Source organism: Panulirus ornatus, chromosome 6 (genome assembly GCF_036320965.1).
Source record: "Panulirus ornatus isolate Po-2019 chromosome 6, ASM3632096v1, whole genome shotgun sequence".
In the NCBI taxonomy this organism is placed as follows: Eukaryota; Metazoa; Arthropoda; class Malacostraca; order Decapoda; family Palinuridae; genus Panulirus; species Panulirus ornatus.
In genome coordinates this window covers 43,322,617-43,348,161 of record NC_092229.1, presented here as the reverse complement: position 1 = coordinate 43,348,161, position 25,545 = coordinate 43,322,617, and the positions used below count along the sequence as shown (strand labels likewise).

General features: G+C 40.3%; 1 protein-coding gene across 1 annotated transcript in view; it reads left to right on the top strand.

The window, feature by feature from the left end:
* The window catches only part of LOC139748917 (uncharacterized), a 144,314-nt gene that overhangs the window by 18,382 nt on the left and 100,387 nt on the right, over positions 1-25,545 (top strand). Inside the window, exon 4 of the mRNA XM_071662279.1 lies at positions 17,736-17,899. Coding sequence (XP_071518380.1) covers positions 17,736-17,899 — 164 coding nt within the window. The remainder of the gene's footprint in view (positions 1-17,735; positions 17,900-25,545) is intronic.

Here is a 25,545-nt window from a genome sequence, read left to right as displayed (position 1 = left end):
ACTCACTCGATCAAACCACCTCACACCACACATTGTCCTCAAACATCTCATTTCCAGCACATCCATCCTCCTGCGCACAACTCTATCCATAGCCCACGCCTCGCAACCATACAACATTGTTGGAACCACTATTCCTTCAAACATACCCATTTTTGCTTTCCGAGATAATGTTCTCAACTTCCACACATTCTTCAAGGCCCCCAGAATTTTCGCCCCCTCCCCCACCCTATGATCCACTTCCGCTTCCATGGTTCCATCCGCTGCCAGATCCACTCCCAGATATCTAAAACACTTCACTTCCTCCAGTTTTTCTCCATTCAAACTCACCTCCCAATTGACTTGACCCTCAACCCTACTGTACCTAATAACCTTGCTCTTATTCACATTTACTCTTAACTTTCTTCTTCCACACACTTTTCCAAACTCAGTCACCAGCTTCTGCAGTTTCTCACATGAATCAGCCACCAGCGCTGTATCATCAGCGAACAACAACTGACTCACTTCCCAAGCTCTCTCATCCCCAACAGACTTCATACTTGCCCCTCTTTCCAAAACTCTTGCATTTACCTCCCTAACAACCCCATCCATAAACAAATTAAACAACCATGGAGACATCACACACCCCTGCCGCAAACCTACATTCACTGAGAACCAATCACTTTCCTCTCTTCCTACACGTACACATGCCTTACATCCTCGATAAAAACTTTTCACTGCTTCTAACAACTTGCCTCCCACACCATGGAAGTAAGGGGAGTGGGGGAGGAATGGGATGTATTTAGGGAATCAGTGATGGATTGCGCAAAAGATGCTTGTGGCATGAGAAGAGTGGGAGGTGGGCTGTTTAGAAAGGGTAGTGAGTGGTGGGATGAAGAAGTAAGAGTATTAGTGAAAGAGAAGAGAGAGGCATTTGGACGATTTTTGCAGGGAAAAATGCAATTGAGTGGGAGAAGTATAAAAGAAAGAGACAGGAGGTCAAGAGAAAGGTGCAAGAGGTGAAAAAAAGGGCAAATGAGAGTTGGGGTGAGAGAGTATCATTAAATTTTAGGGAGAATAAAAAGATGTTCTGGAAGGAGGTAAATAGGGTGCGTAAGACAAGGGAGCAAATGGGAACTTCAGTGAAGGGCGTAAATGGGGAGGTGATAACAAGTAGTGGTGATGTGAGAAGGAGATGGAATGAGTATTTTGAAGGTTTGTTGAATGTGTCTGATGACAGAGTGGCAGATATAGGGTGTTTGGGTCGAGGTGGTGTGCAAAGTGAGAGGGTTAGGGAAAATGATTTGGTAAACAGAGAAGAGGTAGTAAAAGCTTTGCGGAAGATGAAAGCCGGCAAGGCAGCAGGTTTGGATGGTATTGCAGTGGAATTTATTAAAAAAGGGGGTGACTGTATTGTTGACTGGTTGGTAAGGTTATTTAATGTATGTATGACTCATGGTGAGGTGCCTGAGGATTGGCGGAATGCGTGCATAGTGCCATTGTACAAAGGCAAAGGGGATAAGAGTGAGTGCTCAAATTACAGAGGTATAAGTTTGTTGAGTATTCCTGGTAAATTATATGGGAGGGTATTGATTGAGAGGGTGAAGGCATGTACAGAGCATCAGATTGGGGAAGAGCAGTGTGGTTTCAGAAGTGGTAGAGGATGTGTGGATCAGGTGTTTGCTTTGAAGAATGTATGTGAGAAATACTTAGAAAAGCAAATGGATTTGTATGTAGCATTTATGGATCTGGAGAAGGCATATGATAGAGTTGATAGAGATGCTCTGTGGAAGGTATTAAGAATATATATATATATATATATATATATATATATATTTTTTTTTATACTTTGTCGCTGTCTCCCGCGTTTGCGAGGTAGCGCAAGGAAAGAGACGAAAGAAATGGCCCAACCCCCCACCCATACACATGTATATACATACGTCCACACACGCAAATATACATACCTACACAGCTTTCCATGGTTTACCCCAGATGCTTCACATGCCTTGATTCAATCCACTGACAACACGTCAACCCCGGTACACCACATCGCTCCAATTCACTCTATTCCTTGCCCTCCTTTCACCCTCCTGCATGTTCAGGCCCCGATCACACAAAATCTTTTTCACTCCATCTTTCCACCTCCAATTTGGTCTCCCTCTTCTCCTCGTTCCCTCCACCTCCGACACATATATCCTCTTGGTCAATCTTTCCTCACTCATTCTCTCCATGTGCCCAAACCACTTCAAAACACCCTCTTCTGCTCTCTCAACCACGCTCTTTTTATTTCCACACATCTCTCTTACCCTTACGTTACTCACTCGATCAAACCACCTCACACCACACATTGTCCTCAAACATCTCATTTCCAGCACATCCATCCTCCTGTGCACAACTCTATCCATAGCCCACGCCTCGCAACCATACAACATTGTTGGAACCACTATTCCTTCAAACATACCCATTTTTGCTTTCCGAGATAATGTTCTCGACTTCCACACATTCTTCAAGGCCCCCAGAATTTTCGCCCCCTCCCCCACCCTATGATCCACTTCCGCTTCCATGGTTCCATCCGCTGCCAGATCCACTCCCAGATATCTAAAACACTTCACTTCCTCCAGTTTTTCTCCATTCAAACTCACCTCCCAATTGACTTGACCCTCAACCCTACTGTACCTAATAACCTTGCTCTTATTCACATTTACTCTTAACTTTCTTCTTCCACACACTTTACCAAACTCAGTCACCAGCTTCTGCAGTTTCTCACATGAATCAGCCACCAGCGCTGTATCATCAGCGAACAACAACTGACTCACTTCCCAAGCTCTCTCATCCCCAACAGACTTCATACTTGCCCCTCTTTCCAAAACTCTTGCATTTACCTCCCTAACAACCCCATCCATAAACAAATTAAACAACCATGGAGACATCACACACCCCTGCCGCAAACCTACATTCACTGAGAACCAATCACTTTCCTCTCTTCCCACACGTACACATGCCTTACATCCTCGATAAAAACTTTTCACTGCTTCTAACAACTTTCCTCCCACACCATATATTCTTAATACCTTCCACAGAGCATCTCTATCAACTCTATCATATGCCTTCTCCAGATCTATAAATGCTACATACAAATCCATTTGCTTTTCTAAGTATTTCTCACATACATTCTTCAAAGCAAACACCTGATCCACACATCCTCTACCACTTCTGAAACCACACTGCTCTTCCCCAATCTGATGCTCTATACATGCCTTCACCCTCTCAGTCAATATCCTCCCATATAATTTACCAGGAATACTCAACAAACTTATACCTCTGTAATCTGAGCACTCACTCTTATCCCCTTTGCCTTTGTACGATGGCACTATGCACGCATTCCGCCAATCCTCAGGCACCTCACCATGAGTCATACATACATTAAATAACCTTACCAACCAGTCAACAATACAGTCACCCCCTTTTTTAATAAATTCCACTGCAATACCATCCAAACCTGCTGCCTTGCCGGCTTTCATCTTCCGCAAAGCTTTCACTACCTCTTCTCTGTTTACCAAATCATTTTCCCTAACCCTCTCACTTTGCACACCACCTCGACCAAAACACACTATATCTGCCACTCTATCATCAAACACATTCAACAAACCTTCAAAATACTCACTCCATCTCCTTCTCACATCACCACTACTTGTTATCACCTCCCCATTTGCGCCCTTCACTGAAGTTCCCATTTGCTCCCTTGTCTTACGCACTTTATTTACCTCCTTCCAGAACATCTTTTTATTCTCCCTAAAATTTAATGATACTCTCTCACCCCAACTCTCATTTGCCCTTTTTTTCACCTCTTGCACCTTTCTCTTGACCTCCTGTCTCTTTCTTTTATACATCTCCCACTCAATTGCATTTTTTCCCTGCAAAAATCGTCCAAATGCCTCTCTCTTCTCTTTCACTAATACTCTTACTTCTTCATCCCTTCACTCACTACCCTTTCTAATCAACCCACCTCCCACTCTTCTCATGCCACAAGCATCTTTTGCGCAATCCATCACTGATTCCCTAAATACATCCCATTCCTCCCCCACTCCCCTTACTTCCATTGTTCTCACCTTTTTCCATTCTGTACTCAGTCTCTCCTGGTACTTCCTCACACAGGTCTCCTTCCCAAGCTCACTTACTCTCACCACCCTCTTCACCCCAACATTCACTCTTCTTTTCTGAAAACCCATACAAATCTTCACCTTAGCCTCCACAAGATAATGATCAGACATCCCTCCAGTTGCACCTCTCAGCACATTAACATCCAAAAGTCTCTCTTTCGCACGCCTGTCAATTAACACGTAATCCAATAATGCTCTCTGGCCATCTCTCCTACTTACATAAGTATACTTATGTATATCTCGCTTTTTAAACCAGGTATTCCCAATCACCAGTCCTTTTTCAGCACATAAATCTACAAGCTCTTCACCATTTCCATTTACAACACTGAACACCCCATGTATACCAATTATTCCCTCAACTGCCACATTACTCACCTTTGCATTCAAATCACCCATCACTATAACCCGGTCTCGTGCATCAAAACCACTAACACACTCATTCAGCTGCTCCCAAAACACTTGCCTCTCATGATCTTTCTTCTCATGCCCAGGTGCATATGCACCAATAATCACCCACCTCTCTCCATCAACTTTCAGTTTTACCCATATTAATCGAGAATTTACTTTCTTACATTCTATCACATACTCCCACAACTCCTGTTTCAGGAGTATTGCTACTCCTTCCCTTGCTCTTGTCCTCTCACTAACCCCTGACTTTACTCCCCAGACATTCCCAAACCACTCTTCCCCTTTACCCTTGAGCTTCGTTTCACTCAGAGCCAAAACATCCAGGTTCCTTTCCTCAAACATACTACCTATCTCTCCTTTTTTCACATCTTGGTTACATCCACACACATTTAGGCACCCCACTCTGAGCCTTCGAGGAGGATGAGCACTCCCCGCGTGACTCCTTCTTCTGTTTCCCATTTTAGAAAGTTAATACAAGGAGGGGAGGATTTCTGGCCCCCCGCTCCCGTCCCCTCTAGTCGCTTTCTACGACACGCGAGGAATACGTGGGAAGTATTCTTTCACCCCTATCCCCAGGGATAATATACATATATATATACATATACACATACACACACATACACATACACACGCACACATACACACACACACACATACATATATATACATATGAAAAATGTAAGAAACAATTTAGAAAACTGAAACTTCTAGCTTGAAATGAATGAAAAAATGAATGTCACATAATGGTTCAACCTCTGGCTATGGAAAAAGGAAATGTATAATTTATTTACACAAACATCAATAACAGTTCTCATCAATTTAACCACTGTATCAATAAGCTTCAATGTCTAAGCCACATTTTTCTCCAATTTCACTATTTTCTTGTCAAAACACCATGTATGAAAACTATCACTCCAGTAACACAACTATAAACATTTACTTCCCCTTTAAAAAAGTTCTGGGGAAGTCTGATCGTCTTATGTATACAATAATTTATCCAAAATTTCCACTCTTGCAGTTTTGTATACTGTGGAAGCTGGTCAGAACAGCATGTTCTGACAAATGCCTTCTAATACAAACAATACTTTAAGCTGAGAAGGGACAGCAAATAAGCCAAGTGGTACCCTCCATTTCTAACAACACATAGAGCACAGAAAAACTGGACATACAACCCTGTAGCAAGGCCTTATATGAGTCATGCAAGCATCAGAGGGATAGCATGCTAAACTGCTACTCACATCAGTGATCTGACTGAAACCAGTGATGAAAAAAGCATCATTCAAGAAACGGCTTTGTATGCTACCTGTAAGTGGCCACTTATTCATCGATGGTAAATAAAAAAGAACTGCAGTACAATGACATAAAAAAAAAAATAAGTCTGCTGGATCTTTACAATGCATGATAGCACTATACTGTACAGTATGATGAAACGTATGTATAATCCCATGAGGAAGTTCCTGGCGGGAATGGGAATCAATAAGATAAATAGCATGTACAGTCAGCAAATAAAGTATCGCTACACTTACCATGCTTTGCACCTTTGAAATTCAAGATGGAGATTTTTGATATGCTCTTTCAGGTGTCGTCATTTAGCAACGACAGTGCAAAGACAGGAAACCATTAGGTACCACTGCAGGGGGGGTACAGGAATTTCCTTGTATGGATATATATATATATATTTTTTTTTTTTCATACTATTCGCTATTTCCCGCGATAGCGAGGTAGCGTTAAGAACAGAGGACTGGGCCTTTGAGGGAATATCCTCACCTGGACCTCTTCTCTGTTCCTTCTTTTGGAAAAGAAAAAAAAATATATATATATATATATATATATATATATATATTTTTTTTTTTTTTTTTTTTTATACTTTGTCGCTGTCTCCCGCGTTTGCGAGGTAGCGCAAGGAAACAGACGAAAGAAATGGCCCAACCCCCCCCATACACATGTACATACACACGTCCACACACGCAAATATACATACCCACACAGCCCTCCACGGCCCACCCCGGACGCTCCACATGCCCTGATTCAATCCACTGACAGCACGTCAACCCCTGTATACCACATCGCTCCAATTCACTCTATTCCTTGCCCTCCTTTCACCCTCCTGCATGTTCAGGCCCCGATCACACAAAATCCTTTTCACTCCATCTTTCCACCTCCAATTTGGTCTCCCTCTTCTCCTCGTTCCCTTCACCTCCGACACATATATCCTCTTGGTCAATCTTTCCTCACTCATTCTCTCCATGTGCCCAAACCATTTCAAAACACCCTCTTCTGCTCTCTCAACCACGCTCTTTTTATTTCCACACATCTCTCTTACCCTTACGTTACTTACTCGATCAAACCACCTCACACCACACATTGTCCTCAAACATCTCATTTCCAGCACATCCATCCTCCTGCGCACAACTCTATCCATAGCCCACGCCTCGCAACCATACAACATTGTTGGAACTACTATTCCTTCAAACATACCCATTTTTGCTTTCCGGGATAATGTTCTCGACTTCCACACATTTTTCAAGGCTCCCAAAATATATATATATATATATATATATATATATATATATTTTTAATTTTCCAAAAGAAGGAACAGAGAAGGGGGCCAGTTGAGGATATTCCCTCAGAGGCCCAGTCCTCTGTTCTTAACGCTATCTTGCTAATGCAGGAAATGGCGAATAGTTTGAAAGAAAGATATATATATATATATATATATATTAGGGGTTGATGAAAGGACAAGAGCTGAGGAAGGAGTAGCACGACTCCTGAAACAGGAGTTGTGGGAATAAGTGATAGAGTGTAAGTTTTAGATTGGTGTGGGTGAAACTGAAAGTGGATGGAGAGAGATGGGTAATTATTGGTGCTTATGCACCTGGTCATGATGAGAAAGGTCATGAGAGGCAAGTGCTTTGGGGGCAGCTGAGTGAGAGTGTCAGCAGCTTTGATGTACAAGACTGTGTTTTAGTGATGGATGATTAAAATGCAAAGGTGATTAATGTGGCAGTTGAGGGTATAATTAGTGTACATTGGGTATTCAGTGTTGGAAATGAAAATGATTAAGAGCTTGTTGATTTTTGTGCTGAAAAAGGTCTGGTGATTGGGAATACCTGGTTTAAAAAGAATAATAGGCAAAAGTATACATATGTGAGTGGGTGAGATGGCCAAAGGGCTTTATTATTACATGTTAATTGATAGGCATGTAAAAGACTTTTGGATGTTGATGTGCTAAGAGGGGCAGCTGGAAGAATGTCTGATCACTATCTTGTGGAGGCAAAGGTGAAAATTTGTAGAGCTTTTCAGAAAAAGAAGAGTGAATGTTGAGGAGAAGAGAGTGGTGAGAATAAGTGAACCTGTTGAGGAGAAGAGAGTGGTGAGAATAAGTGAACCTGAGAAGGAGGCTTATATGAGGAAGTACCTGGAGAGATTTAGTGTAGAATGGCAAAAGATGAGAGCAAATGACATAAGGGGAGTGAATGAGGAATGAGATGCATTTAGGGAAACAGTGATGGCTTGCATATAAGATGCATATAGTATGAGAAGGTGGGAGGTTGGCAGATTAGAAAGGGTAGTGCGTGGTGGGATGAAGAAGTAAAGATATTAGTGAAAGAGAAAAGAGGGTCATTTGGATGATACTTACAAGGAAGGAGTACAAATGACTGGGACATGTATATAAAAAAGCGGCAGGAGGTAAAGAGAAAGGTGCAAGGGTTGAAAAAGGGCAAATGAGAGTTGGGGTGAGAGAGTATCAGTAAACTTTAGGGAGAATAAAAAGATGTTTTGGAAGGAGGTAAGTAACATGCATAAAACAAGAGAACAAATGTTAGTGTCAGTGAAGGAGGTAAGTAACGTGCATAAAACAAGAGAACAAATGTGAGTGTCGGTGAAGGAGGCAAGTTGGTACGTAATACGCGAGAAGGAGATAGAGTGAGTAATTTGAAGGTTTGTTGAATGTGTTTGATGATAGAATGGCAGATATAGGGTGTTTTAGTCAGGGTGGTGTGCAAAATGAGACGAGTCAGGGAGAATGGTTAGGTTAAGAGAGAAGAGGTAGTGAAAGCTTTGCAGAAGATGAAATCTGGTAAGGCAGCAGGTTTGGATGGTATTGCAATGGAATTCATTAAAAAAAGGGTGACAGTGTTGTTGATTGGTTGGTATGGATTGTGTGGATCATGGTGAAGTGCCAGAGGATTGGTGGAATGCATGCATAGTGCCATTGTACAAAGGCAAAGGGGATAAAGATGAGTGTACAAACTAGAGGCATAAGATTGTTGAGCATTCCTGGGAAATTATATGGGAGGATATTGATCGAGAGGGTGAAGGCACGTACAGAGCATCAGATTGGGGAGGAGCAGTGTGGTTTCAGAAGTGGTAAAGGATGTGTGGATCAGGTGTTTGCTTTGAAGAATGTATGTGAGAAATACTTAGAAAAACAGATGGATTTGTATGCATCATTTATGGATCTAGAGAAACCATATGATAGAGTTGCTTTGTGGAAGGTCTTAAGAGTATATGGTGTATATGGTGTGGAAGGTAAGTTGCCAGAAGCAGTGATCAGTTTTTACCAAGGATGTAAGGCATGTGTACAAGTAGGAAGAGAGGAGAGTGATTGGTTCCCAGTGAATGTCGGTGTGCGGCAGGGGTTTGTGATGTCCCCATGGTTGTTTAATTTGCTTATGGATGGGGTTGTTAGGGAGCTAAATGCAAGTTTTGGAGAGAGGGGCAAGTATGCAGTTTGTTAGGGATGAAAGGGCCTGGGAAGTCAATCAGTTTTGTTCACCAATGATACAGCTCTAGTGGCTGATTCGAGTGAGAAACTGCAGAAGTTGGTGACTGAATTTAGAAAAGTGTGTGATGAAGAAAGCTGAGAGTGAATATGAATAAGAGCAAGGATATTAAGATCAGTAGGGTTGAGGGACAAGTTAATTGGGAGGTAAGTTTGAATGGAGAAAAACTGATGGAAGTGAAGTGTTTTAGATATCTGGGAGTGGACTTAGCAGCTGATGGAACCATGGAAGCAGAAGTGAGTCACAGGGTGGTGGAAGGGGGCAAAGGCTCTGGGAGCATTGAAGAATGTGTGGAAGGTGAAAACATTACCTCAGAGAGCAAAAATGGGTATGTTTGAAGGAGTAGTGGTTCCAACAATGTTATATGGTTGTGAGGCATGGGCTATAGATAGGGTTGTATGGAGGAGGGTGGATGTGTTGGAAATGAAATGTTTGAGGACAATATGTGGTGTGAGGTGGTTTGATTAAGTAATGAAAGGGTAAGAGAGATGTGTGGTAATAAAAAGAGTGTGGTTGAGAGAGCAGAAGAGGGTGTTTTGAAATGGTTTGGTCACATGGAGAGAATGGGTGAGGAAAGATTAACAAAGAGGATATATGTGTCAGAGGTAGAGGGAACGAGGAGAAGCAGGAGACCAAATTCGAAGTGGAAGGATGGAGTGAAAAAGATTTTGAGCAATGGGGGCCTGAACATACGGGAGGGTGAAAGGTGTGCAAGCAGTAGAGTGAATTGGAACGATGTGGTATACCGGGTTCGATATGCTGTCATGGATTGAACCAAGGCATGTGAGGCGTCTGGGGTAAACCATGGAAAGTTTTGTGGGGCCTGTATGTTTGTGTATGTTTTTTTTTTTTTTTTTTTATACTTTGTCGCTGTCTCCTGCGTTTGCGAGGTAGCGCAAGGAAACAGACGAAAGAAATGGCCCAACCCCCCCCATATGTGTTTGTGTATGTATATGTATGTATACATTGAAATGTATAGGTATGTATGTGTGTGTGTGTGAGCTTTTATGTATATACATGTGTATGTGGGTGGGTTTGGCCATTCTTTCGTCTGTTTCCTTGTGCTAATGCAGGAGACAGCGACTAAGTATGGTACTGATAATGATGATAGTAGTATATATGGATATGACTGTATGTATATGTATGCATAAGTTGAAATGTATATATATATATGTATGGCTGCTTGTTTGCTCTTACCACTAGCTAGACCATGCAGTTCTCGGCAATCTGCTGCATCACATGATTACTGTGTGACTGTTGGCAGGTCATGGTTGGGGCATTTTGATAACTATTTCCTTTACTCCTAAAAACTTTGGAACTCTCTTCCTTCTCATGTCTTTCTTAATAACTATGACCTAGCTTATTTTGAAAAACAGGTTTTTCACTTCTTCCAAAATTCATAAATACTTTCCATTGTCTCTTCTCTTCCCCTTTCATAATCCTCTATATATATATATATATATATATTTATATATATATCAGTGAAGGCCTTTCCTTGATGTGGACTTTTGTTCGTAACTGGAGCCTTCAACGAAAAATGAAAGTCTAATTTCTACCTACACTAATCTGTGAGTTTCTGATACCTTCCGCTATCACAAACATTCTCAAAAGGACCTGTTGGTCTGCTGCTATTTGAATTTCTCTGTATTCCTTTGTAATACTGGTACTTACAGATTATCCTCCTCTTGATTTTTCTTAAGTTTCCATCATAACAACATCTGAAAAGTGGAGCTCACCAGTTAGGAAGAGAGGAGAGTGATTGGTTCCCAGTGAATGTCGGTGTGCGGCAGGGGTTTGTGATGTCCCCATGGTTGTTTAATTTGCTTATGGATGGGGTTATGGAGACCTTTTGCCATGGACATCCTGGCCTTGATGTGGACTTTAGTCTGTGACTGGAGCCTTCAGTATGAAAAAGAAAAAAGAATACCTTCTAACTTTTAACACACTGACCTATATGTTTCTGATACCTTGCACTATAACAAACGGCCTCAAAAGGACCCAGAGGGCTGTTGCTGTTTGAATTACATTGTATTCCTCTGTAATACTAGTGCTTGCAGATTATCCTCTTGATTTTTTCTAAGTTCCTCCATCGTAACAATATCTTAAAAAAGTTCACCTGTTAAGGAGACTCTTTTGCCATGGCCATTCCTTTAAGGGACTTTTCAGAGGGAATGGACATTTGAAGTAAAGTTACATGGATATACAGTTGTTCTGGAATATTAAGAGAGGATCGTGGTTTGCTTCCATTACTTCAGAGATTCCTAATTTCCACAGCATGCCCTTTAAGACCCAAGCATCTCCAGAGACGGACAGAGTTTGCAGGTACCTTGCGTGCTGAAAGATTGCCTGAGATTGTCATGAAATAGTTTATCCAAGCACAACACTTCCAACTCCCATATATGATATGGAGTTTCTGCCCTAACCTGTCAACACCCAAGTTCTTGTTTATCTGTGTATTGTGTACATCACATTACTGTGGTAAAATACCCAGTATCTCTAAACCCTCTCACTGTTCTACCATTTATCTTGGGTAAATGGTATCATCTTCACTTCAGATATGAATACCAGACTTAGAACTTGGATGTATCCACTTTGTACAAACTTGATAGAGTGATTATCTGTTAAAGTACAACCATCTGATAATCTGTCCACCATCATGCATGCAGCAATATCACCTCTAGCATGAAATTTTACCTTTATTTGTCTCAGATTCTGTCGTTCTGAAGTCCCACCAACACTTTATTCAGACTTCTCACATTTCCCTACAATTGTGCTCTTCCCCATTCCCTTCAGTTACACGTGATATAAATCCTTTAGTCATGCCATCCTATCTACCTTCTTGTGCAGCATGTGGCAACTTCTGTTATATACCCCTTATTCCTCACACTGAAAACATGTACGTTGTAATGTATATTTACTCACTTCTAGCAGCTTCATCTTCTGTTAATTTTGTCTAACCTTGGGTGGATACATACCATTTGCTGGTAACATTGTTTATTCTGGGTATACTCATAGGGTTCCAAATATCCCTTTTTTAAACCCTGTGATGTGGCATATCCCTCAGATCTTAACAGATATCAATCCACACAACTTGACTTCTTATATTTGGTTACATTCATCTCATATGTACTAATAGTGAACCCTACTGTACCTTCATCACCAACCTTATTCTTCACTTTCTGTAACTCTGACTGCACATTTGCTTATTCTGCATACTTGTTAACTGAATCTCACATTAAAGTTTGCTCATCATGCTCTCTGGCTTGCTCTCTTTCTTTCTCAACAGACACCTGAAGTTCCTTTCACAAAAAATCCAGTGATTTTCCTAGCTCAAATGAATTATCAACATCCATGATCCCATATACCTCTTATCTATGATCTATTTGGCTATTTCCATGTATGAAAATGCAAAAGAAGGACTGAGCAAAGTGGTTGCAGCATAAAACCTCTATGATAGGGGAAACAAATTATTAAGCAATACTGAATCACCCTTCCTCTTCTCACCAGCAAAATATTTTATCTAACTCCTTAACACCCATGCCAGATATTTATATGAACCAAGTGATGCTTCTGGACAATTATTTATGCTTTGTCTCGATCTGGAAGCTGTTCACAAAACCTGGTTGGTGTCTGAGTTGGTGGTGAATGACAGTTTCTCCTCACAGTCACTCATTCACCAGCTTTGCCAATGAGAGCACATTTTCATGAGTTGCCTAGGAAGAAAATTGAATGGCTTCTAGCTAGAGCAAGAGGACCAGGCAGATGAACCTGAATTATTTAATAATGATGATCAGTCTTTGGATTGTTTGGAGTGTGAAATTTATGGACTCTTACTCTGTCAGCACCAAAACTTGGCCAAGATGAGGCAAGAGGATTGTAGCAAAATTGAAATTAGTTTGGCCAGCACCAGTCTGACCATAACAACACTGCATCCTATTGGCATGGCTGGTAATTTTAGACTTTTTATAGTTTTGCTGAAAAAGTTATTAATGAGTGCTATTGATCTTAGAAAGAAAAGATTTATTACTGGAGATATAAGCAGGAATAGATTTGTAGTGTAGGATGAAGTGGTAATAATAATCAGAAATCAACATATTAGTAGGTAGTTGCTGGTAGGCAGCCAACGACCAGGGAGGTACCTTACCAGTACTACCAGCCAGGGTATCAGGAGGGTTAGTGACAGCTGCATAGTGAGCCAGCACTTCAGTGGTTGTCAAGTTCCACTCCTGTGTCCCAGGTAGCAGTCTTATCTTTCTGTCTCACCCACATGTGGACCTCTGGCATTCTGTCCACAAACATTTACAATCACTTCTTGTCACACATAACACTCAGCAACACTTAACTCACATAGCTCATTCTTCTTAACTTTAGATTTTCCTGTGGTGAGCCCTATTTGCTACCCTTGATTTTTAGCAAAATGGTAGGAGCAGTAGATAGAAGTAGTAGATAGGAGCATTAGGTAGAAACAGGTAGAAGTAGTAGGTAGGAATGTTGGGAAGGAGCATTAGGTAGAAGTAATCATAAGGAACATTAGTTAGGAGCCTTTGGAAATACTGCACCAGACTAACCCTCTGGTAGTGGCCTGTTAAGGATGAGGCACTAAAGGCTAAGAAGCAGCATAGGAGCTCACTGTTTATGGAGAGACTATTGCCTTGGCCACCCCCTTGAGGGCATTTAAGGGAACAAGCATGAGAGGTATAGATAGATAGTATTAGTAAAATACATGGAGGTAAAGTTGCCCTCTGCTAGTGGCCTGTTAAGGGTGATGCACAAAGGGCTAAGAAGTGGCACCAAAATTCACTAGTTATGGGGACTCTATTGCCGTAGCCACCACCTCTTGCAAGAGTTCCAGTTGGGAGCAGGCATCAGAGGTATTGATAGATAGATAAGATAAACAATAAAGCATGGGCATTGGCAACTGACTTGGTACTCAGGCCTTACTTAAACGCCTTTAAGTGCATTAGGCTGAAACAAATACAAAACTGCTTATTATTATGGTGAAAGTGACGAACAAAAAATCTGAAGATTTTTGTTTTTTCAGTTATATGAATATTTTTAAATTGTAAGTTTAGATACATATTTCAAGCAACCTGAAAAATGTGCATTATGAGGGTTGGAAAGGATAACTTGTGAGAATGTTAAGGGGTTAAAAGCTTGTTACCAATCTTTGCAAGTTGACAGTATCAGTGTTACACCTAGGACTGACTTTCCTGAGGGCACCAAGTCAAGTTTTCTGTTTTTGCCAGTAAGAAGGAACATTAAAAGCATCAAACACTATCTTAAGATATTTACTAACAGGGCTTTTATCCTGCAAAACTAATCACTATGTACACCTCAGAAAAGTCTTAAAACATAAAATAAATCCTAAGTTAAATTTTGACTTGCCATTAGTTACAAGCTTACTGATACTAAATGCCCACTGTACACTGCCATGTGTAACTGTTCCACACTCACTTTTAGTGTAATGTTGACCATCTGTGATATATTCATGCATCTTGCCACTTTGTTGGAGCCTTTTACTTGACTCCTTACATACTAGTATTGTGTATGAGAAATTACAGTGTTGCCCTCAGACACAACCATGGGTGAACAAGTTCTGTAGACTGTACTTCTCACACCTTAGCATGGTAGCTGTTCCCAAGAGACTACAAATTTCTGGACTTCACTTCTTTTATTTCTGAAGATCATATTTCTCCCAGCATTTGACACTGTGTCATACCATTCATTTTGGCTGGAATGAAAATAACAAAAATAGTGGCGTATATACTAACATTTTTCCCCTACATTGCTCCTTTAGTGTCTGTACAGCAATGAACAATATGTCACTTAATGTGACACATTCTATTAATTCTTACAATTTAACAGTTTACAAGTATTTAACATAGTTTATCACCCATCACTTTTCCTTTCTTACAAAGCTTGACAATTGTTTCTTATAACAAGCAGAAACTCATGTAAAGTTATTTGGTAACCATATCAAAATTCACAATTATTAATCATTATCCAGCACGCAAGAGGTTTGATATAACTTTCTCAGATCTATAGTGTAGCAACCATCTCACTCTTACCTATTTGCTGACATGATTGCCTGTTTTGCCTAACAAAATCACAGTGCCAAGATGGATGATGGACTTAACCTTTGATCTGGCCTGTACTACTGGTTACCCTTCCTGTTAGAGTGACTGATGTGAGCTGATTCATAATCTTTACTCACATAACTAGCAGAACTCACATTTTGCTCTCAGTTGTTTATGTCTTTCCCCACTTTACCTATCAACCACTCAGGTTTAATCTTGAGTTGTAATGCAGTCAAACCTGCCAACTCACTCTTTTTGAACTACCTAAACAATTATGAATGAATGCTAACACTGTTTTCGACACATTTATATCATTTCATGTTTGACCATAACTATTAAGTTAACATGACTTCCTGCAGTGATACCAACTATGATATTTTCACTGGACTCTTTATAACTTTTATGACTGGTGATTCAAAACATTCTTGTATTAACTTAACATGAGGTAATAATTACACCTTGATACCCCAATGAACTCACTACTTTCTCTTACCATTGTAGTTCTCATAATTCCACAATATTAGTGTATGAGCTGTAGTGCTAAAGTCTTTTATGAAAAGGAAAAATTGGTTTGAACATATAGGAGGATACTGTAAATAATGAAGACATCTGACAAGAGACGAACAGGAAAAGAAATTTAATATGAAAATATTAAAGGCTTAGTGTTGTCACAGATGAAAAACTAATATTTGGAGATAGTACTGAAAAACTATATTATAAAATCAAGTGTGAGGAATGGTGTGATAAAAGGGAACTTTCACTACAAGAGGAAGTACTGATAAAATTGTTTTTTGTATATACTTGAAGCTAGATTGAATATTACTGTGTTGTATGGTCACTAACAAAACAAGCTGAAAGTGGTGAATAGGAGATAATTCAAACTCAAATAACAAGCAAAACTGAGGAAAAGGAACATTTAGACTGTCATGAGGGGTTGGATAAACTTGAACTGTATGGACAAGAAAGATATACAGAATGATGATTTATGCATGGAAGCAAGCTTAAGAATGAAAGTAAACAAAGTAGGTATAAAAACTTAACAGTATTGAAGAAACAGATTGATTAAACATGTGTTGATTACATTCATAATGTGAAAAGGTCTGAAAAAATCTGATGGTATAATCAAAAAGACACCAAATTAAATTATACCGGAACTTAACAAAGAAAATCGAGAAACTCTTTAATGGTTTGCAGGAAGACTTTACAGTTGACTACAGAGAGTTCCAGATTAATCCAGGATTGGTAACCATTTATTTTGCTTGGCCATAGAGAATAACTGCTGCATTTTGAATATTACTGTGTTGTATGGTCACTAACAAAACAAGCTGAAAGTGGTGAATAGGAGATAATTCAAACTCAAATAACAAGCAAAACTGAGGAAAAGGAACATTTAGACTGTCATGAGGGGTTGGATAAACTTGAACTGTATGGACAAGAAAGATATACAGAATGATGATTTATGCATGGAAGTAAGCTTAAGAATGAAAGGAAACAAAGTAGGTATAAAAACTTAACAGTATTGAAGAACAGATCAATTAAACCTGTATTGATTACATTCATAATGAGAAAAGGTCTGAAAAAATCTGATGGAATAATCAAAAAGGGACCAAATTAAAATATACCGGAACTTAACAAAGAAAATCGAGAAACTCTTTCATGGTTTGCAGAAAGAACGTGCAGGAAGACTTTACAGTTGACTACAGAGAGTTCCAGATTAATCCAGGATTGGTAACCATTTATTTTGCTTGGCCGGCCATAGAGAATAACTGCTGCATTTTGAAAATCAAACTACATGTAATAGAGTTTTAGGGTTTAGAATTTGAAGAATTTCACTTTTGAGGAATCACGGTTTAGAATTGGTGAACCAATTAGGGAATATTTTTCTTTTCCTATAGAGATTGGCACATGCCTGCACAAATGAAAATAACATAAAGATATCAATAAATCTCATAAAAAATCACAAGTTTGGGACACTGAGTTTAGCACATATAAACAAGACTTGGTAAGAAATTTACATTAAGGGTATGTAAATGTTCAGAAAGTCGTAGGGCTTAACGAACGTAGGGAATAGTAGAGAAAGAGTAAAACTATTTTGGAGAATGTTACCAGATTTTCATTTAGGTAAGTTTTTCTGCCATCTGAGGTGGCTAAAGCCCCATGAATAAGTAGCATGCGTAATGAGCACTGTGCACTAGTTCTGCCTTATGGCAAAATCGTATCATAGATACTTTCTCTCTCAATAAAGGATAGCATAATTCAGGGCCATGATATAGATAAAAGTTTGAAATGTATTTAGTTTAGATATCTATTTAGTTTATTCATGACAGGTAATAGTAATGGAAGGCCACTAGCTGACAAGATGCGCCCTCGATCATTTGATGACTATATTGGACAAGAATCGCTCCTGAATAGCAATTCCTTTCTCCGAACATTAATCATGCAGGAAAACTTCATCAGCATGATTCTTTGGGGCCCCCCAGGATGTGGAAAAGTGAGATATAAGGCCTGCATTATGATGTTATCATTCGTTATTTCCATATATATGTTAATTTCAACAGTTTTATGTTTCACACATGTAAACTTGGCCATTTTTCTCTTCATTAACCTTGGTTTTCATATAATTCTATGTGTGGAATTGTGTCATTCACCTTAAAGTATTCCTTAAAACTTTATCATTCTAATTTTTTTTCATACCCACACATTTTCAACACGCAGTTACTTGTTTCATCACCTACTTCTTTCATGTCTCCAAAAAACTCATTGTACCACACATTTTTTGTTCTTACTCCTCTGTCATTTAGTGTGTGTACTTTTCATGATTCTTACCTAAAAATCCCAAAATTCTTTTGCTTCACAGTTGCCCCATCATGTTATGAAGAGTTACTAAGCCTCTATTCATCAGTCACATTACATATTGCCCTTTTGTCATTTGTGGGGAGCTAAAATTTTTTATAAGCTGGAAATAAGGGCTCATATCCCGCTTATTATTTTCTGTTTGGAAGACACCTTCCTGGTGAGATGAGCTAACATTGTTTGAAGCCAGCTTTGCACACACAATAAAAAATGTACCTTTATGGATGGGTATGATGAATGCCTAAATGAACAGATTTAACTCCTGTTGTCTCAGTGGTGTTGGTGAGCATGATTAGGTGCATAGCCTGATAATTATGGTAGCTCCTCTTTATGGTAATATCTGTTGATGTGTAAAATAAATATCTTGCATTATACATGCATGAAAACTATATGTTACATTGCATACAGTGTTACACATACATGGAGAAATATGATATTGATTTCAGGAAATGAGGTGCCATATAAGAATAGAAGATATCACAGGAAGTGAGAATGTTTTATAACTTGTATTCATTATATCATTATGTACATGTAACTTAATTGATGCACACCTTTGAGCCTGAACCCTACAGGAAAATTTCCTTCCATTGTGTTTGAAATATAACTGTATGAAGAATGTATATGAGAAATACTTAGAAAAGCAAATGGATTTATATGTAGCATTTATGGATCTAGAGAAGGCATATGATAGAGTTGTTAGAGATGCTCTGTGGAAGGTATTAAGAATATATGGTGTGGGAGGCAAGTTGTTAGAAGCAGTGAAAAGGTTGTATTGAGGATGTAAGGCATGTGTACATGTAGGAAGAGGAAAGTAATTGGTTCTCACTGAATGTTGGTTTGCGGCAGGGGTGTGTGATGTCTCCATGGTTGTTTAATTTGTTTATGGATGTGTTGTTAGAGAGGTGAATGCAAGAGTTTTGGAAAGAGGGGCAAGTATGCAGTCTATTGTGGATGAGAGAGCTTGGGAAGTGAGTCAGTTGTTGTTTGCTAATGATACAGCGCTGGTGGCTGATTCGTGTGAGAAACTGCAGAAGCTGGTGATTGAGTTTGGTAAAGTGTGTGAAAGAAGAAAGCTGAAAGTAAATATGAATAAGAGCAAGGTTATTAGGTACAGTAGGGTTGAGGGACAAGTCAATTGGGAGGTAAGTTTGAATGGAGAAAAACTGGAGGAAGTGAAGTGTTTTAGATATCTGGGAATGGATTTGGCAGCGGATGGAACCATGGAAGCGGAAGTGAATCATAGGGTGGGGGAGGGGGCGAAAGTTCTGGGAGCATTGAAGAATGGGTGGAAGTCGAGAACATTATCTCAGAAAGCAAAAATGGGTATGTTTGAAGGAATAGTGGTTCCAGCAATGTTATATGGTTGCGAGGCGTGAGTTGTGCGGAGGAGGGTGGATGTGCTGGAAATGAGATGTTTGAGGACAATATTTGGTGTGATGAGGTTTGATCGAGTAAGTAATAATAGAGTAAGAGAGATGTGTGGTAATAAAAAGAGTGTGGTTGAGAGAGCAGTAGAGGGTGTTATGAAATGGTTTGGTCACATGGAGAGAATGAGTGAGGAAAGATTGACCAAGAGGATATATGTGTCAGAGGTGGAGGGAACGAGAAGTGGGAGACCAAATTGGAGGTGGAAAGGTGGAGTAAAAAAGATTTTGAGTGATCGGGGCCTGAACATGCAGGAGGGTGAAAGGCATGCAAGGAATAGAATGAATTGGAACGATGTGGTATACTGGGGTTCGACGTGCTGTCAATGGATTGAACCAGGGCATGTGAAGTGTTTGGGGTAAACCATGGAAAGTTCTGTGGGGCCTGGATGTGGAAAGGGAGCTGTGATTTCGGTGCATTATACATGACAGCAAGAGACTGAATGTGAACGAATGAGGCCTTTGTTGTCTTTTCCTAGCGCTACCTCGCGCACATGTGGGGGGAGGAGGTTGTTATTTCGTGTGGCTTGGTGGCAATGGGAATGAATAAAGGCAGACAGTATGAATTATGTACATATGTATATGTCTGTGTGTGTATACACATGTATACGTGGAGATGTATAGGTATGTATATTTGCGTGTGTGGACGTGTATGTATATAGTTGTGTATGTAGTGGGTTGGGCCATTCTTTCGTCTGTTCTTGCACTACCTCGCTAACAGGGGAGACAGCGACAAAGTGAAATGAATATGAAAATAATGAGAATCAACACAACACAACTTTGTTCATTATTATCAAATGGTCAGTAATTGCAGATTGTTAGGTTTAGAGTTTTTTACATTTTACAGTTGAGTTATTTGCTTGGTAAACCAACAGTCACTGTTACTTTCTGTCATGGTGTTGTCAATCAACTTGGAAACATCACAGTGTATGCATGGAGCTATTATAGAAGCAGGGAATGATTACACCAAATATTGATATTATGAAAGTGATTACTTTAAAATAGGCTTTCCTTTATTTAAAGGAAGTGTGATAACCTATCTTCCTCATCATCCACTGATAGGTCTTTTAGGTCTGTAGATACAGTTCTGATGGTACTCTCTTTGGTTTCTGTTTCTCCTCTAACTCCTTCTTGGATGACTCTAACATTTCTTCACCCCCTGATGCTCCTCTTACTAATCCTATGAACCTCTCCATACTATTTTTTCAAACTGTCCAAAAAGCACCTCTCTCTCTCTCTAAACACAATCAAGGTTTATGGTTCTGATGGCATCAGGTCTCCATGCACTGAAAGAGTTTGCCTCTGAACTTGCAGTTTTGCTTGCTCCTCTGTTCTGTTTCTGTTTAAAAACCAAAACTTTTCCTTCTTGGAAGCATGCATTGATACATCCCATTCCTAAGAAGGGTGACTGTTCTGACCCCTCTGACTATCGTCTTATTGCTTTGACAATTACCATTTCCAAAGTCTTTGAACCTCTCTTCAACTCTTATATCCTTGACGCTTTGAAACTCAGTCTTCTCTCTGATTACCAGTATAGCTTCCACAAAGCAAGATCCATTGGTGATATTCTTTCCTGATTTACTAATGTCTGGTCATCATCCCTGAAAGATTTTTGGGAGTCATGTGCAGTTGCTTTTGACATATCCAAAGCTTTTGAAAGGGTGTGGCATCAGGGTCTCATCTCTAAGCTCCCCTCTTTTGGCTTTCCTCCTTCACTTTGCTCCGTCATTTCTAGCTTCCTATCTGGCTGATCTATTTCTGTGGTTGTTGGTGGATCAGCCTCTCCCTTTCTCCATCAACAGCAGTATCCCTCAGAGTTCTGTCCTGTCCCCCTACACTTTTTCTCCTTTTTTTTTTTTTCATAATTTCCTCTCACCCACAAATAACTGAATGCAGTCATATGCTGACAACTCTGCATTCATTCACAACCTTCACTTCCACTCCTTCCCTCACTCGATCAGCATCTCATCATGACAGAATTTCCACAATAAATTCAGACTTGGACAGGATATCTCAGTGGGGTAGACAAAATCTAGTTAAGTTTAATGCTTCCAAGACCCAGTTTCTACCCATCTCTCTATCGAAAACTCCCCACAACTCTCATATCTCCTTTGACAGTTCTGTAATTCTTCTTAACTCAATAAAGTTTGTTGAGTATTCCTGGTAAATTATATGGGAGGGTATTGATTGAGAGGGTGAAGGCATGTACAGAGCATCAGATTGGGGAAGAGCAGTGTGGTTTCAGAAGTGGTAGAGGATGTGTGGATCAGGTGTTTGCTTTGAAGAATGTATGTGAGAAATACTTAGAAAAGCAAATGGATTTGTATGTAGCATTTATGGATCTGGAGAAGGCATATGATAGAGTTGATAGAGATGCTCTGTGGAAGGTATTAAGAATATATGGTGTGGGAGGCAAGTTGTTAGAAGCAGTGAAAAGTTTTTATCGAGGATGTAAGGCATGTGTACGTGTAGGAAGAGAGGAAAGTGATTGGTTCTCAGTGAATGTAGGTTTGCGGCAGGGGTGTGTGATGTCTCCATGGTTGTTTAATTTGTTTATGGATGGGGTTGTTAGGGAGGTGAATGCAAGAATTTTGGAAAGAGGGGCAAGTATGAAGTCAGTTGTGGATGAGAGAGCTTGGGAAGTGAGTCAGTTGTTGTTCGCTGATGATACAGCGCTAGTGGCTGATTCATGTGAGAAACTGCAGAAGCTGGTGACTGAGTTTGGTAAAGTGTGTGAAAGAAGAAAGTTAAGAGTAAATGTGAATAAGAGCAAGGTTATTAGGTACAGTAGGGTTGAGGGTCAATTCAATTGGGAGGTGAGTTTGAATGGAGAAAAACTGGAGGAAGTGAAGTGTTTTAGATATCTGGGAGTGGATCTGGCAGTGGATGGAACCATGGAAGCGGAAGTGGATCATAGGGTGGGGGAGGGGGCAAAAATTCTGGGAGCCTTGAAGAATGTGTGGAAGTCGAGAACATTATCTCGGAAAGCAAAAATGGGTATGTTTGAAGGAATAGTGGTTCCAACAATGTTGTATGGTTGCGAGGCGTGGACTATGGATAGAGTTGTGCGCAGGAGGATGGATGTGCTGGAAATGAGATGTTTGAGGACAATGTGTGGTGTGAGGTGGTTTGATCGAGTAAGTAACGTAAGGGTAAGAGAGATGTGTGGAAATAAAAAGAGCGTGGTTGAGAGAGCAGAAGAGGGTGTTTTGAAATGGTTTGTTCACATGGAGAGAATAAGTGAGGAAAGATTGACCAAGAGGATATATGTGTCGGAGGTGGAGGGAACGAGGAGAAGAGGGAGACCAAATTGGAGGTGGAAAGATGGAGTGAAAAAGATTTTGTGTGATCGGGGCCTGAACATGCAGGAGGGTGAAAGGAGGGCAAAGAATAGAGTGAATTGGAGCGATGTGGTATACTGGGGTTGACGTGCTGTCAGTGGATTGAATCAAGGCATGTGTATGGGGGTGGGTTGGGCCATTTCTTTCGTCTGTTTCCTTGCGCTACCTTGCAGACGCGGGAGACAGCGACAAAGCAAAAAAAAAAATATATATATATATATATATATATATATATATATATATATATAGCGACAAAGTATAAAAAAAAAAAAAAAAAATATATATATATACATATGTATGTAGCATTTATGGATATGGAGAAGGCATATGATAGAGTTGATAGAGATGCTCTGTGGAAGGTATTAAGAATATATGGTGTGGGAGGCAAGTTATTAGAAGCAGTGAAAAGTTTTTATCGAGGAGGTAAGGCATGTGTACGTGTAGGAAGAGAGGAAAGTGATTGGTTCTCAGTGAATGTAGGTTTGCGGCAGGGGTGTGTGATGTCTCCATGGTTGTTTAATTTGTTTATGGATGGGGTTGTTAGGGAGGTGAATGCAAGAGTTTTGGAAATAGGGGCAAGTATGAAGTCTGTTGTGGATGAGAGAGCTTGGGAAGTGAGTCAGTTGTTGTTCGCTGATGATACAGCGCTGGTGGCTGATTCATGTGAGAAGCTGCAGAAGCTGGTGACTGAGTTTGGTAAAGTGTGTGAAAGAAGAAAGTTAAGAGTAAATGTGAATAAGAGCAAGGTTATTAGGTACAGTAGGGTTGAGGGTCAATTCATTTGGGAGGTGAGTTTGAATGGAGAAAAACTGGAGGAAGTGAAGTGTTTTAGATATCTGGGAGTGGATCTGGCAGCGGATGGAACCATGGAAGCGGAAGTGGATCATAGGGTGGGGGAGGGGGCGAAAATTCTGGGAGCCTTGAAGAATGTGTGGAAGTCGAGAACATTATCTCGGAAAGCAAAAATGGGTATGTTTGAAGGAATAGTGGTTCCAACAATGTTGTATGGTTGTGCGCAGGAGGATGGATGTACTGGAAATGAGATGTTTGAGGACAATGTGTGGTTTGAGGTGGTTTGATCGAGTAAGTAACGTAAGGGTAAGAGATGTGTGGAAATAAAAAGAGCGTGGTTGAGAGAGCAGAAGAGGGTGTTTTAAAATGGTTTGGTCACATGGAGAGAATGAGTGAGGAAAGATTGACCAAGAGGATATATGTGTCGGAGGTGGAGGGAACGAGGAGAAGAGGGAGACCAAATTGGAGGTGGAAAGATGGAGTGAAAAAGATTTTGTGTGATCGGGGCCTGAACATGCAGGAGGGTGAAAGGAGGGCAAAGAATAGAGTGAATTGGAGCGATGTGGTATACTGGGGTTGACGTGCTGTCAGTGGATTGAATCAAGGCATGTGTATGGGGGAGGGTTGGGCCATTTCTTTCGTCTGTTTCCTTGCGCTACCTCGCAAACGCGGGAGACAGCGACAAAGCAAAAAAAAAAAAAATATATACATATACACATACATACGCACATATACACATACACACCTAGATGCTTTGGCTCTGAGTGAAACAAAGCTCAAGGGTAAAGGGGAAGAGTGGTTTGGGAATGTCTTGGGAGTAAAGTCAGTGGTTAGTGAGAGGACAAGAGCAAGGGAAAGAGTAGCAGTACTCCTGAAACAGGAGTTGTGGGAGTATGTGATAGAATGTAAGAAAGTAAATTCTCGATTAATATGGGTAAAACTGAAAGTTGATGGAGAGAGATGGGTGATTATTGGTGCATATGCACCTGGGCATGAGAAGAAAGATCATGAGAGGCAAGTGTTTTGGGAGCAGCTGAATGAGTGTGTTAGTGGTTTTGATGCACGAGACCGGGTTATAGTGATGGGTGATTTGAATGCAAAGGTGAGTAATGTGGCAGTTTAGGGAATAATTGGTATACATGGGGTGTTCAGTGTTGTAAATGGAAATGGTGAAGAGCTTGTAGATTTATGTGCTGAAAAAGGACTGGTGATTGGGAATACCTGGTTTAAAAAGCGAGATATACATAAGTATACGTATGTAAGTAGGAGAGATGGCCAGAGAGCATTATTGGATTACATGTTAATTGACAGGCGCGCAAAAGAGAGACTTTTGGATGTTAATGTGCTGAGAGATGCAACTGGAGGGATGTCTGATCATTATCTTGTGGAGGCTAAGGTGAAGATTTGTATGGGTTTTCAGAAAAGAAGAGTGAATGTTGTGGTGAAGAGGGTGGTGAGAGTAAGTGAACTTGGGAAGGAGACTTGTGTGAGGAAGTACCAGGAGAGACTGAGTACAGAATGGAAAAAGGTGAGAACAATGGAAGCAAGGAGAGTGGGGAAGGAATGGAATGTATTTAGGGAATCAGTGATGGATTGCACAAAAGGTGCTTGTGGCATGAGAAGAGTGGGAGGTGGGTTGATTAGAAAGGGTAGTGAGTGGTGGGATGAAGAAGTAAGATTATTAGTGAAAGAGAAGAGAGAGGCATTTGGACGATTTTTGCAGGGAA